At 43.4% G+C, this 14,800-nt stretch overlaps 1 protein-coding gene across 2 annotated transcripts in view; it reads right to left on the bottom strand.

The window, feature by feature from the left end:
* NR5A2 (nuclear receptor subfamily 5 group A member 2) overlaps positions 1-14,800 on the bottom strand; it is a 121,899-nt gene that overhangs the window by 88,418 nt on the left and 18,681 nt on the right. For both annotated transcript variants that reach the window (XM_069459744.1, XM_069459742.1), the window contains one exon: positions 13,639-14,285. In XM_069459744.1, the coding sequence (XP_069315845.1) occupies positions 13,639-14,285 (647 nt within the window). The remainder of the gene's footprint in view (positions 1-13,638; positions 14,286-14,800) is intronic.

Raw genomic sequence — 14,800 nt, forward strand, 5'->3', positions numbered from 1 at the left:
AGGGGACTTGCAGAGGACCCCTGACCCTGAGAAATCTTTGGGAAGACCTCAAATTCTTACGTGCATGGAGTGGCTTAGCTGTGCTCGCTTGAATAAAAATAAGGATGAGAATAAACCAGCGGTTCCCAAAGGGGGCGTCTGAGAATCAGCCCTGGCGTCCGGGCCTATCTGCTCAGGGAGCTTTTTAGAAAAAGTCACAGCACTTGCCCCTAGGGACTCTGGTTCCCCTTCTGCACAAATGGTTCCCGATGGCTTGAGCCAAAAACTTTACTTTTGCCTGTTTCATCTCCTTTCCTCAAAGTCCTTTCGGCAAATTCTATCAGTTTAACATAAATCCTGGGTCCCCCCGCCTCTCCCCCACCTCCACGCCTACGCCCCGGTCTGAACCACCACAAACCTCTTTCCTGGGTGCCGGCCCTCCCGTGTCCTCTCTCGCTTTCCTTCGACTGTCTTCCCACCTGCAGCCAGAGCAATATTCTCTCTAATGAGAATCTGATGACCTCGGTGCATGGCTTAAAATCCCCCCGTGGTGTCTTATTCCAACCAGAATGATATCCAGGCACTTCGTGAGCTGGACCTTGTCAAACTCTGTGGCTTTATCAGGAGCCACTATCCCTCCTCAACCGCTCGTCCTCAGGCACAGCGACCTTCCTTCACGGGTCTGGAAAACACCGAGCTAGTTTCTGCCTCAGATGCCTGGACCGTTGTGTCTCCAGAACTCACGAGGCTGTTTCCTTCTTGCCATTAGATTCCGGCTTCAAGCGTCAACTCTTCACACTGGTCTCCCCTGAATCCTTCCCACGGCTCCCTCCTTCACTCACCTGTTTGTCCCTTCAGTGAACACCGCCTCTGCGGGCCTGTCGATCATCTGCTTCCCTCTCCCTGTCGGGTGAGCAGCAGAGGCAGCGCCCTTGTGGTCTTGCTCACACAGCACCCACCCCTGATCCAGGGCACAAGGCGACACATACTGAATACTTAACTCACCCATGTTGAATGAATGAATGAATGCATGATTCATCCCCTCTAGGTGGGCACCCCTCAGTGTGTCCAGACACTGGAAGGTTGACTTGGTGCCATTAAATCAATGGCTATGAAATAAACAGCAATAGATCAGTTTGAGGTTAAAAAGAGGAAAAAAAAATTCTAATACAGGATTTATTAACCAAAAAAAGAGAGGGGAAAAAACCTTTCTGGTCAAAAAGAATATTATACTGAAAAAAATTTTAAACCATTACCTTTGTTTAAATTAAAGGACCTCAAATACATACATGTCACCAATAACCAAAATTTACCTAGAAGGGAAAGGCCTGCTGGAAGCAATAACTGAAGTAACTAAGCTTACAAGAGGCACCAACTCTATACCTTCTTTACAACAACCAAGGTTAAGCAGTACATTAAAAAAAAAAAAACAAACATGGAAATGCACTTTCAGTCAAATGCTGGCAAACAAAGGAAAACCTATACCAGAACCAAAATCGTGAAATCATACAGCAGGCTTACGTCCAGTAGTTATTATGGATTGTAATACATTTTCAATCCTTCCGGTTCCCCCGTGCTTAAGTCCCTCTGGTGGCTTCCCTTTGCCTTGGATCAACTCTGTATTATGAGAACCTGACACAAACGCCCTGCTCATCTGTCCGGCTTTACCTCTTGCCCCTTCTCCATACTCGTCCTCCAGCCATACGAACTGCTCGAAGTTCCCAAGAAGCGCAATGCCAACACCTCTCTACTTTTGCACAAGCCTGGACCCCCCAGCCCCCCGCCTCACTTCCACCTGCCCATCTGGTTCACAACTCCTACTCATCCTTCAAAACCCCTCTTGGTTATTTTCTCCTTCCTTGACCACGCTGTCCCCTCCCCGACGCTGGGTCAGGTGCCCTCCAAAGGGCTCGCGCTGCCTTCTCGGCAAACCTCCCTCTGTTTATGTTTTAGTCATTCTGGGACTAATGCAGTGTTTCTCAGGGGCTGGCTTGTTGTCGTGAGAATTAAATTGTACCTTCTGGTTCAAACAGAATATTAAACACTGGGGTAAGCAGAGTCAGGCTGACCATTTGCGTGCTGTCATGGCCACGTCCTTGCGCACGACCTCCAGGGCAGTTTGCCGTTGCGTTTACTGCTGCCCCTGCACCAGCAAGGGGGCTCTGTGTCAGCTGGGAGAAGCGCCGTGGTGGTCTGAACGTGTAAAGTGAAGACTGCATCTGTCTTCATCTTTAGAGATTTAGCACAGGGACTGACCAACAGTCGGAATGCGCTAAGTGTTCGATGAATGAGTGAATAAAAAAATACATGAATAAAACCCCAATCTGGCCTAATCCTAGGTCAGGACTGTTCTCATTCATGGCAGCAGTGTTTTAGGGGCAGCTTTGCCAACGTGCTTCAACTCTAAAGCGAAACACAACGTCCCAGCAAAACGTAGGCATCTTGTGTCTCCATCCTTTTCAAAAGCTAAGATCTCAGTTGGACCTTTCCAAATACACGACCGAAATGAAGTTACGTCTTCACGATTGCAACACTTCATTGATAAAACCATAAACGTAATTCTCAATGGTCAAATAAAACTCCATCCGTGACATTCATAACCACAAATCCCAACACCTGAGGGTAAAATATTAATGTTTTCAAAGCATGTGATTCCTCACAAAAGCGAACCAGGACCATTGTTTTTCCTGCAAATATCTGATGTGATTTGAACTTAGTGTCAACAGGAATATTATCGCGCCCAAGCACCTTCTCCCCACTTCATTTACCTGCCAAACAGATCCGTAATTTTTTTCCCTCCAAAGCTGGAGCAAGAATCAATTAACGTCCATAATAACGTGTTAACTAGCTAATACAGCAGTTGACATTAAGGGGCATTTCAAGCCTCCGAGTTTTTAGCCGTAGCGCTTTTCTTCCACGCACCCTGTAAGGTCTATAATTGAAAGAACTGTGAGCGATGCCTTTCATCAGCTCCACAAGCCGCATTTCCTGCTTTGATAACTGCGCAAGGAAAATCTAAGGCGCTTCAAGCCACCCAATTACGTTTGATTAGCTAGTCAAAACAATGTAACAGCTTTTCATCACCCAAAGGAAAACTTTTGAAGAATTCTGCTGCCGACCTTTCTGCACAAACACTAATCTATATCATTATTTTATAAGGGGAAATGTAATATTTACTAAGGTTTTAAAAAAATTAAGCAATAAGTAAAGCCTCTTATTCATCACAACTTTAGATCAAAAAAAGCACGACTGTGATGATGAGATGTGGGTGGTAGAGAAACATTTGTAGCCAATTTCAGAGTTGACAGGATACAGTGGTCAGAATGAAACAGAAGGCCCTAGACTGAGCTAACAGTTCAGAGCACGTGTCTGAAAACAGGATATGCACTGAAAACTCTATGATATATGTACAGATTTGGCAGGGAAAGATTATTTGGGACCCCAAACCTGTGCATGCGTGTCATTATTTTCTAGCAAATGAATGTGAGTGTGCCTGTCTAAAAATCAGGAACGCTAATGAGGAAGCCATCTAAAACATCATTCTAAGAATTTTCAGGTTATTGAGAATATTTACTAAGTGTTGTTTAAAAGTAAAGCCGAGATGTGTATGTATTGCCCTTACCATTGAGGAGTTTGTGTCCCTCCTTGAAGTTTTGAGCACATTAATTCAACATGTATCCAGTGTCTACCCTGTTTCATTCCCATAAAAATATGTTTTTAATTTAAATGAAAGAATTACACTGCTCTCTCAGGTAAGCCATGCTGCAAACAGGGCATTTAGAAATGTGATAGTCAATTCATAGGAGATGGTCCTGCCGTGGACTTTAAAAACCAACAGTGCTGAACCGCTGATGAAAGACAGAGACCAGGACTTTAAAGGCACTGGTCTGAGATTACATTCCACCTTTGCTATGCTCTTATTGCACAATAAAGGACAGACTTTAGACCTATTGGCCAATTATTCCATCTGTCATGTAAAGAAAAAGCATTCTTATGGAATTAGAAGTTGGATCAAGTTTGGTCGTACCGTTAATCCCCAGGGTTGTGCAATGTAAGTGGCATTTGCAAACACACAAGATAACGTGGTTTTCTTTTAGCTGTTGTAGAGAAACGGTCAGCAGCAGCGATCAGTAAGCCCTGTGTACGTCAGACTTAATTTTCCTCCTCTAAGTTTCTGGCTATTCCTTCACAGTATGCCATAGGTAAAGAATTCACAGAATTGGTCCTCCTCGGTCAAAAACAATGCATTTGAAAATTGTTTCCAAGCAGGAAGCTGCAAGTGAGGAAAACATTGGTGAACATTTGTGGGAGGGTGTGGAGATGTGGCTTATGAGACTTAAGAAGAATGTCCTTGTCATGCACAGAGACCCTCACGACTACTTGGAAACAGGAGACTTTTGGAGCTGACTTTGTCTGAGTAGGTGGGATTCACACCTACTCAACTTGCTACATGTGCAGCCTCTGTATTCCTTCCCACCCTTACCCACTGAAGCTGAACTGCCACCTCCAACAGAAAATGCCTACGTGGAAGTCACCTTGTAGGGTGGAGGGAACACACAGAAGTTCTATCGATTATCACTAAATAGAGCCCATCCCTAGGGTCTGTCAACTGTTCCCCTTGCCTTCTCCACTCATCCTCAGACCTGCAGAGTCTGAGTGGTCTTCCTTGCTCAAGCACATTTCACCTGAAGGGTAAATGCAGATACAGCTGAGGACAGGGGTTAGCAACCATTTGGTTCCTGAAACCACCCTGCTGTAGAAGGTAGTTACTAAGGGTGTCCTGGGATCCTGCGGCATAAGAAGGAAAGGAAAAAAAGTAAATTGAGTCAGAAGAGAGAAAGTAAATTCAGTCAGAACAAGGAGAAAGGGAGGAAAAGTGGAAAACATAAAAGAAAATGATGCAGAAGATTAGAATTTCTCCAACAGAGCCGGCCAGGGCCCCCACGCCAGGCCCCCCAGGCTCACATCCAGGAGAGTTTGGAAGTGCAGACGGGAATTGGGTTCTAAGTATCAGACATTCATGAAACACCCAGCTGTCAAAATAGGTGCTGTAGGTGTCACTTATGTTATTCTCGACTGTGGGTGGTATTCTTGGGTTGGAGATTAATGTCTTTAACGTGAAGACTAGTTTAAGTGCCCAATTTCCATGCAGCCATTCTGCAAATGGATGTTGAGCTCTCGAAGATTTGTATGATCTACTTCCCAAGCTGTGGAAGAGTAAGTCAGAGCAAAGCCATTCTTTACTTATCCTGGAAAATAGAAAAATCTATTTTACCTCACAGGTTCAGAGGGCAAAGTCCTTCCGAAGTATGTTAAGGGGTGTCACACACATGAGTCATGTTTTCTGCTTTTTTAACCCATCACCTGAGTTGGTATGACAGTGTGCAGACAGGGGACCGGGGGCTCAGACTCAGCGAGTTCTACCTGCCCCGGACTGAGGAGCTAACCCTGGCAGGCTTTCCCTACGAGCTGCGAGCTTGTGTGTGCCCCGCGGGCCGAGTGCAAGTACCACAGTAAGCAGGGACCCTAACTATTCTCAGACACCGGGCTCGTAACTACTTCCAAGCTGACAAGCTGACACAACTGCTGCTCCTAATTGTTCAGTAGGAACCGTGCTAGGCATCGGGAGGTGGGAGGGCGTGGGGAAAGCCTACCAGGTATCCCCAGGTCGGGGAGGACCACCCTCCTACAGCCCACCCACCTGCCGCAGCCCGTGCCCCTCCAGGTAGAGCCTGGCTCTGCAACCTGACGCTCAGGCTGCACAGCCAACGGCCCCTGTTCCTGCTCTCGTGAGGACCTGCCGAATGAGTCTGTACTCAGTTTCCTATGGTGTCCTCCTCTAATTAAAAAAAAAAAAAAAAAATGATGAATGTATATATCTTTGGGTCAACATAGGAAAAACTGTCATCTTTAGTAAAAATTAACAAATCCTTTAAGGCCTATTGAGAAATGGTACAGGTATAGGCACAGTGATAACAGTAAGAAGTATAAAATACTTTACAAAGGACTTCCACATACATTTTTCATTTTAATAACAGCACTGTCACATCCTAGCTATGTGACTTGCGTCGAGTCAGTAAATGTCTCTCGGTCTCAGTTTGCTCATCTGCACAGTGGGAATAATGATGCCCATTGCACAGGGACCAGTTAGTATTAAACGAGATAACACACATAAAACACTTACCGGTTGTCTGGCTCATGGCTCAGTAAGTGGCAGTTATTATTATTACCATCTGTTGTTCTGTAGTCAAGGAAAAAGTGCAACTATTTTCGGCTGACCTGGAATCTTCTCTAAGCCCTCACCTATTCACGTGAGCCCAAGCCTTGGGGGTAGACAGATTGCCTCCTGAGGTTTATTTTTCGCCACGCCTTTATTTCCTCCCCATCTCTCTCTCTCTCTCTCTCATTCCAGTCCTGCCCCCACCCCTGAAACTGACTCAGTTGCCTTTGTCAATTTTCGTGGTACTAACCAATTATTTGACTAAAAGAATCGTTAGTTAAAAACTGAGTTATCAAGCTTTTACTAATCAATGAACTTGATGTCTGTATGGGCCAACATGACCTTAAACATGAGGACGGACGGACGGATACGTCCTCTAGAAAGAACATGTTAGATAAGAGCAACGGTCTGAGTCTCTGACTCCCGCTCTATGACCGAAAGGAGACCATCTGCTGTGCCCACGTCACAGGACCATGCTAAGGATCACACCAGAAATGGCCTGAAAGCACCCAGCACCCAGCACCACGGCAGGCATTTAGTGGGCACCCAGTAAGCTACTTCTCTTCCCCGTCACCATCTGACGGAGCAAAGCAAGGAAATGCTATGCTAACGTCCTCCCGTGATCCTAGCAGAGAACATATAGGTTAATAGGAAAAGGAAGCTTATCAGGCGTGTGGACAAGCAAACCCAGTGTGGAGCTCTGATCATCACTAATCAACACTCTGACTGAATATTTCAGCATCTTACGCATGAAGGTCATGTTTACATACAAACCACAAGAACTCAGCTAAGCTGCAACCAAGCTTTAGGAAATTAGGGATTTTAAACTGAGTCCACAGCTTGCAAATATGTACTCACTGAATAAAGCCAACTTCATTCTTTTTTTTTAACAAAAAACTGTAAGGACAAAAACATCAGGATTGGCAGGGGCTGGAGTGGGGACGTTTTCCTACAAAGGGGCATGGGAGAATGCTGAGACTGATGGAACTGCCCTATTATTCATACACTAAAAGGAATAAATTTTAGGGAATGTAAATTGCACTTTGATAGAAGCAACCAGTGCGTGGCAGTTTCAAGGTGGCTGGTACACCTTCGGGACAGGCCGGTGAAGACCACAGAAGGTGAAGAACATACATCCTCACGGTGAGGTGGGCGTGTTCTGCTGCCCACCCATGTTCACTGTTCATAGCACACACAGGTGCTGACTGAGAAGAGCGGATTCATCCAGTGAATAGTGAACCAGGAGAATGTGACGATAGTGGCTTCCCTGGTCTGTGACACACATACCCGTGTTGATATGTACATGTAAGCAAGGAAGGCTGGAATAACAAACTCTCAACACCGTCAGCCAGACCAGAGGCTTCCGTTTCAGACCTGCGGACGCCGAACACCTGAAGAGACCTAAGAGCCCATTAATCCAACCTGCCGATTCCGATATTCTTTCCAAATCCACAAAGACAGAAGAAAACGTTCATGTCTGTCTCCGGTGGATGAAAAACCGGTTTTCTCATTCCCTTGTAGACCTATGTAGGTTAGACTTATTTTATTCTGCTATCTTTTTTGATGAGTAGGAGAACTGGCAACAGATGGTTTGATTTGCCTTCAGATCAAATTTTCCAAGGAAAAGACTTGAGATTTCCATGAAAATACCACTGGAAAATTTGATGGGAAAACACACTTTAAAGGTTTGCTCCTTCTTATGGTCCAGCTCCTTCCCAGATTAGCCACTGTGACTCCAGAAAAGTGAAAACAAAAGTCAGTCAACTGGTCGGGGGTAGCCGTGGACCGCCATGTGCACAAGCAGGATACCCGGGTTGGACTCGTGACTCCGGACCCCACTCCCGGGCACAGTCAACGGGGACCCCCATGGTGGGGCAGTGTGGGAGGACCCTGGCGGGCTCCTTCCTCTCTTGCTCTCCCCTATAGCAAAAAGGGGCTAAGCAAGTTACTAAACAATACAGCTTAAAACTGGGGCCGGCCCAATAAAGTCTAAGATTATAGACCCACGTTGGTTGGGGAAAAGGATCTAGAATGTTAAAAATAAATGCACACAACTCTGGTCAGATTGCTTCTGCAACAGACCAGAGGAAAGGGAAGGCTTGCTCCTCCTCTTCCCCTCACTGTAGAGAAAACTACACTTAAAAACTGGCTTCGGCGTGGCTGAATTCCTCTGGCACAAACTCCCCGAGTCTCTGAGACCTATTTTCCACAGAAACGCCAGTTACGCGTTTCAGTCAGGATTAACTTAGATTTTTTTTTTTTTATTCCTAGATGTATCAGAATTACTCTTCGAGGGGAAGTTCTTCTATATCCATTCCCAGAATTCTCTCAAGACATCTGGTCTCATTAGAAGATCAAATAGATCCTCCAGATTCATTAGTTGTTTCACAAAGTGGGAATTATTTTCTCACTGCTCCTGCGTTTGTGAGATATTCAAGAGAGAGGCGAGAAAAAAATTAACTGGGGAAAAAAGTACAATCTTCTCGACTCACAAGGACAACTCTTTCAGTGGAAGGAGGAAGTCTTAAATTTGCTCTTAATTTCCAAAACCACAAGGAAAAAGTCAGAGAAGTATAGGCCATTTTAACACAGATTTGGTTTAAAGATAAGAATTAAATATTGAATATAATAAGAAACTATCTCAGAAAATTTTATAATTAGTGGCTCATCCATCACCTGGTTACAATCCTATCTTCTCTTTCTTATGGGAAGTTTCATAAATTTGCAAGTCATCACTACACAGAAGCAACGCTAGCCTTCTCTGTATCTTTCCAATTTTAGTGCCAAAGCGAGCACCCTGTGTTCACATTCTGCCTATTTTCACAAACATACAGAAAAAGAAACCCATGTTAAACACATGCCCCGCATCAAGTAGAGCACAGGACATAACTGAAGTGCCAACTGGTGGATCCACTGTACTGAACGATACCCCAATGGCCTGAAAGAATTACTGTAGCTTTCTAAAGTGACTCACTCACTCCCAGGGGGTCGTGTGGGCTCAGGGAAAATCTGTCTCGCTGATTATTGGTGATTTAGTGATTGGATGCTAATGATGGACTTCTGATAACCCGGAGATTTGCTTTAGCTTCACTGGCAAAGGTCTGTATTTTTGGAGTCAAAGGTTACACTGTCTATCTGTGTGTGTGTATTGGGGGATGGGGGGGGGGGTTGCAAAAAAGGAGTGCTTCTTTGAACCTGAATCTACCAGTCCCATTTCTGCCATTCAGCAGCTATACTATCGTGGGCAAGTCACACTCCCTCTTGAGCCTCAGTTTCTTACTATGTAAAGAGAGGCGGTGGGGTCAAATGACGTCTACCATCTCTTCTAGCTCTGAAAAACCTTGTGGTTTCTAGGCGATGATGAGTATCTTTTGATGCATGCCTGTTGTTGCAAAAGCTACAAGTTTCAGGGTATTAATTTCATCTTTCTCTTGTCATTGTTTTGGATGGGGACCAGAATTGTTCCTCACAGGTGTGTAAGAAAACCACGCAGCTCACTGATACATGTCCTCCAGCCCTTTCCCTTTAATCTTCCAGCTCTGAAATTCCACGAGTTCTATGAATACAATCTTTTTTTTTTTTTTCTGAATGCTGTTTCACAAGCTAAGAGTTTGAAAGTTGTTAATTTCCTCTTTCTCATTCCAATATTTTGAACAGAAACCAGAATACCTTTTTTGCACCTTGTAGATGTATTGAGAAACAAAACAATCCACCAAATTTCCTGGTCCTTCTGTTCCCCTAACTACTAAATAAATGAAATTTATATTCTCCTTTTCCTACATGGTATAACATATCCTGGAGAGTTAGCAAGAGGTCATTTGCAAAAATTGCCTAATTAGGAGCAAATATATGACTTTTCATCTTTAGGTTGTAAAGGTGTAAGTAATCTGCCCTGTAAGTCTATCACTTGAAGGGTAAATTGCTATGAAGTTAACAAGGAAAAGACGAATGTTTAAAGAAGAGCATTCATCTTCCCAAATGATATTTAAAAATCCCAACTTTTGCAAAAAGAGAGGGTGGGGACTTGGGCTGCAGGTTTCGGGGGTGTCTTACAGGCCACGCCAGGAGGGAGAGGCTAGGACTTTTTCAGGAGTTGTCCTTAGTGGTAGCAGGTAGTCAACATCCCTCATAGTTGGCCAACAAAACATCCCCCAGAGCGATGTTTCCTTGAATTTCAGGTTATGCTTCATTTGTGGGTCATGAAATAAATTTACTGGATCATGACCAGAATTTTTAGAAAACATAAATTACACTAAAGCAGAATAGAATAGAAAATATCAGAGTGCATGGCATGTAAGTCTAGTGAAACTTGGGTTCAGTTGTGTGTATGTGTGTGCCTGTGTGTGTGTGTGTATGTGTGTGTAAGTGATGTGTTTGGTACAACATGTCCCCACGTGAAATATATTTCCTACCGCAGGTCATGGTTAAAAGATTTGAAAGCCACAGCTCTGGAGATGTCCGAATCCTGGCTTCAAACGACTTTCTTTTGTTTTCTGACAGAGTAAATTTATAAACAAAAGAAAAAGAAATTCTTCCAAATGTAAATAGTCACCTCAAAACTCTCTATTGAAACTATCCCTAAGTTACTCTGAATTCAACTTTTTGTTCTTTGAAAACTACTTTGAATCAGTCCTGTTCCTCGTAAGCCCGAGGCAGCACTTGCCCCAGTGGAGGGGGCAAGATTGTCTTTCTCCCCTGCAGCCACCTCTTCCTCCTTGTAGCCGCCCCCCGTGTCGGCACACTCTTTCCCTTTCTTTTCCATATTCCCATGAAAGCATGATAAATGCATTAAACAATAGCACAACGATGGACAATGTTTTAATATGCCCCATTCCCAAAGATTTATATCGCAGCTAAGTATTTATACTCATGCCATATAAAAGAATCTCATTGTAGAATCTAGTTGTAAGGAGAAGAAAAGAGGAAATTTGGAGAAAAAGCATTTTCCCAGGACTCTTGAAATCCTACTTGTAGTTAAGCTATGTTCACTTTATGAAGTTTCCTTTTCTGCATGTAAATAGTAAGCATGATTTCTTTCTTTATTGATTTGGGAAATATTATCTTTATTCCCTTCAGCTGTCTGTATCTTTTAAAAATAATCATTCACGAAAATGTCTTATATAAACTCCAAGAGGATACATTTTGTCTCATGCAACTTTGTATCTATCTTACACCCAACTTACTGCTTGGCAAAGTTTAGGTCCTTCCTTAGCACTGGTTGACTGCTAATTATAACACAATTATATTACTCTTTAACACAGGTAGTAATATCGTTTTCCAATGCTAAAGGGAATATAACTGTATGGGGTTTCTTCCTGAAGGTAAGACAAAATTATGTAAAGACTCTGTGCTTTTCATAAAAACAATAATAACAATTTATGGATAGCCTCACTTTATTGAGTAGGTAGCATATGCCAGACTCCCAGTATTAGGTGATTAATCACATATTCTTATTTTTCCCCTGGCAAAATCTCCTCAGTGTAACTACTGATATGCTTCCCAAACTCCTCAACAAACACCGTGTATACAATTTTACAGATGAGAAAATTAGGCTCAGAGAGTCTGATAATCTGCCTATAAAAACACAATTATTAAGTAGTGAAGATATGATTCAAGTCCATTTTATTGTAAAGGCTGCGCTGCCCTCACTTTTACATTACCTAACCTTTCGGTTTTATCTAAAATTATCATTTTAATTTTCATCTTCAGGCTGGGTGCGGTGGCTCACACCTGTAATCCTAACTCTCTGGGAGGCGGAGGCAGGAGGATCGCTGGAACTCAACAGTTCAAGACCAGCCTGAGCAAGAGTGAGACTCCGTCTCCACTGAGAATAGAAAGATTAGCTGGGAGTTGTGGGCGTGTCTGTAGTCCCAGCTGAGGCAGGAGGAGTCTGAGGTTACAGTGAGGTATATGAAGACGCCACCGCACTCTACCCGGGACGACGAAGAGAGACTCTGACTCAAATAAATAAATAAAAATTCCATCTTCAAACACATTACCTATTCTTTTTTAAGGACATGGTTGTGAAGGTTAAGAATACCAGGAAAGTGTGTGTGGTGTTTTTTTTTTTTTTTTTTTTTAAATGAAAATTGTTCTTACGATCATAGAGAGGCTGCAAACACCACATCCTCAGAAAGTATCTGGCCTGACCACGCCAGTGCGACGCGTTCTGCTTGGCCTCTGCAGCCCGGTGTACCCTTCAGCCCCCTTTTAATGTATCAGTAAAGGACACAAAAATAAAGAGCTGGCTACGTCAGCAGTCTGAACAGCACGCTGGTGGCATTTTGTTAACGTATTTTGATAGGTTCTTTTTCCACGTACAAGTAACAGAACTTAATGAAGACTGCTATGAAAATTATTATTTTCCATTTGCATATTGCTTTTATATTCCCTCCACCCGCCTATCTGCATAGACCATTTTTAACAGTAACTCTTTAAATTAAAAGCCTGCTTCGTATTTTCTTTCTCCCAGAGAGTCTAACATCTCCTGTCCTTGGCAGGCAGAAGCCACAGAGATTCGGCAACCACATCCCCCCCCACGACAGCAAAAGGAAGAAATTGATCTCATGATAGAATATACTTAGACATCAAATCCGAGACTCACTTTTAAAACAGGAAGGAAGCCACGGGCTACCAAATGTGGTTTAGTAGCCACTCTTAGATTCCAAACTTCTAAATAACTTGCCCATATTAATTCAGTCTTATGTTTCGGGAAATAGAATAATTACATAGTTAAACAAGATCCCTATACAAACAAGTACTGTGTTTACAATGCACCGATCCATTAAAATCAATGACAGATCATGTGAACCGAAACCCGAGCCAAATACACTAGCACTCACCATTTGCCCATTCCCCATCCAATGCCAGTAAACATCCTACCGGAATCTGCTCGGAAAACAAAGCCTTTACCAACCTAACATCAAGGTAAACAGGTGGTAAATACCTATTTGATACTACTAACCAGTGGTATCATTTTTTTATTCTTTAGAGTCTAAACACAACTCAATACTGGCATTTTTTTTCCTTTGAAAGAAACCTTCAAGATGACACCATTATAATATGGCTCTTTACTTGGTAATTAGAAAAAATTGTTTACTAGGTGCCTTTTCACATTGACTTGATTTTTTTTTTTTTTTTGTTAGCCATAAACCATCTGAGTTCAAAGGAATAAAGACATTCTACTATTTGGAAAAAAAAAAAAACATTTCCTGTATTTTATGTTAAATGCTATCCCCCCACCAAATTAAGAGCTACACAGAATAAAAGCCCCATAAAGTTTCAACTACGATATTCCTGATCAAATACTTTTACCCTGTAAATCATATAAAGAAGAAAGGTAAGGGCCATGTTTTTTTCAGCACCGAGAATATATTAACTAGGAACGTAGTCAGGTCACCTAAAAGGCGTATTGCAAGTTGTCACAGCGGGTGGCATACCTTAAGTTCTCGGAAGAAGATGCTACTCCTGGCCCACTCAACGATGGAGAAGAGGGTCTGGTCTGCCATTTTGCACATAAGCCCAAACGTGCTCAGCTTTTCGTGCTTGCTTCGGTTCGCTTGCTCTTGCTGCAAATAGGCCATGATTTTGGCCTGGACTTGAGGCTCATCCGGCTCACACTTCAGCAGTTCCAGTATGAGATGTGGGATGCTCGCTGGAGAGCTGGTCTGGTAGCCGTCCATGTAGGAATAGCCCATTATGGACTCGGGCGAGCTGGTGTAGGGGTCTGGGTACTCGGACTTGATGGCCCGACTGGGAAAGTGGCCGTATGTCTGGTAACCTTGCAGGCTGCCGTGAGGGGGCATTGTCATGCTAATGGGGGATGTGACAAAGGGACTTCTGTCATAGTCCGTAGGAGGCAAGGCAGCGTGGTTCAGAGGTAGGCCTTTGGAGGCAGAGTGGATGTTCTGAATCGCAGAGGAGATGGTCAGGTCGGAGGGCATCGCCTGGATCACCTGAGACATGGCTTCTAGCTTAAGTCCATTGGCTCGGATGAGGGCTTTTTTCTGTTGCTTCAGGGCCCTGTCTCTCTTGTACATTGGCCCAAACTTATTTCTTCCTCCACGCATGCGGTCAGCCCTTACCGCTGTTGAGGGGGTGGCGGAAGGGAAGGAAAGAAGCGTATAAATAAGGTGTAAATTATTAGCATTCTCTAGATCTCCAAAACTTTAGAAATGTTGAAAATCAACCACAAGTGGTTATGCATGTGGTTGTTTTCCTTACAATAGCCCACAAAGATTTCCCAAAAAACCATGCCTTCTGTATTTGTGAATTCTTTCCTCTAAGTGTGTGTTCTCAATCAAAAAAATATTTTGCATACATAGGGACATAGTAACCTTTTCATGGACTGAGAGATTTCATAATTTTTGCTAAATGCAAGGTATTTCACATTGCTAATAAACAGCATCAGTTTATACTAAGAGTATCAGCTTCTCTTATGCCAATTATGTCATGACCCCAAATGCTTTGGGTTTTTTTTGGGGGGGGGGCGGGGTGGGAATCAAATCACCATTTCTGGATTAAACTGCAAATACTTTTTCTTGGGACATCTTCCTCCCTCAAAGCCACTTTAGCTACTTTGCTGCAAGTGCAAAAGGGTTG

The sequence above is a fragment of the Eulemur rufifrons genome, chromosome 27 (genome assembly GCF_041146395.1).
Source record: "Eulemur rufifrons isolate Redbay chromosome 27, OSU_ERuf_1, whole genome shotgun sequence".
NCBI lineage: Eukaryota > Metazoa > Chordata > Mammalia > Primates > Lemuridae > Eulemur > Eulemur rufifrons.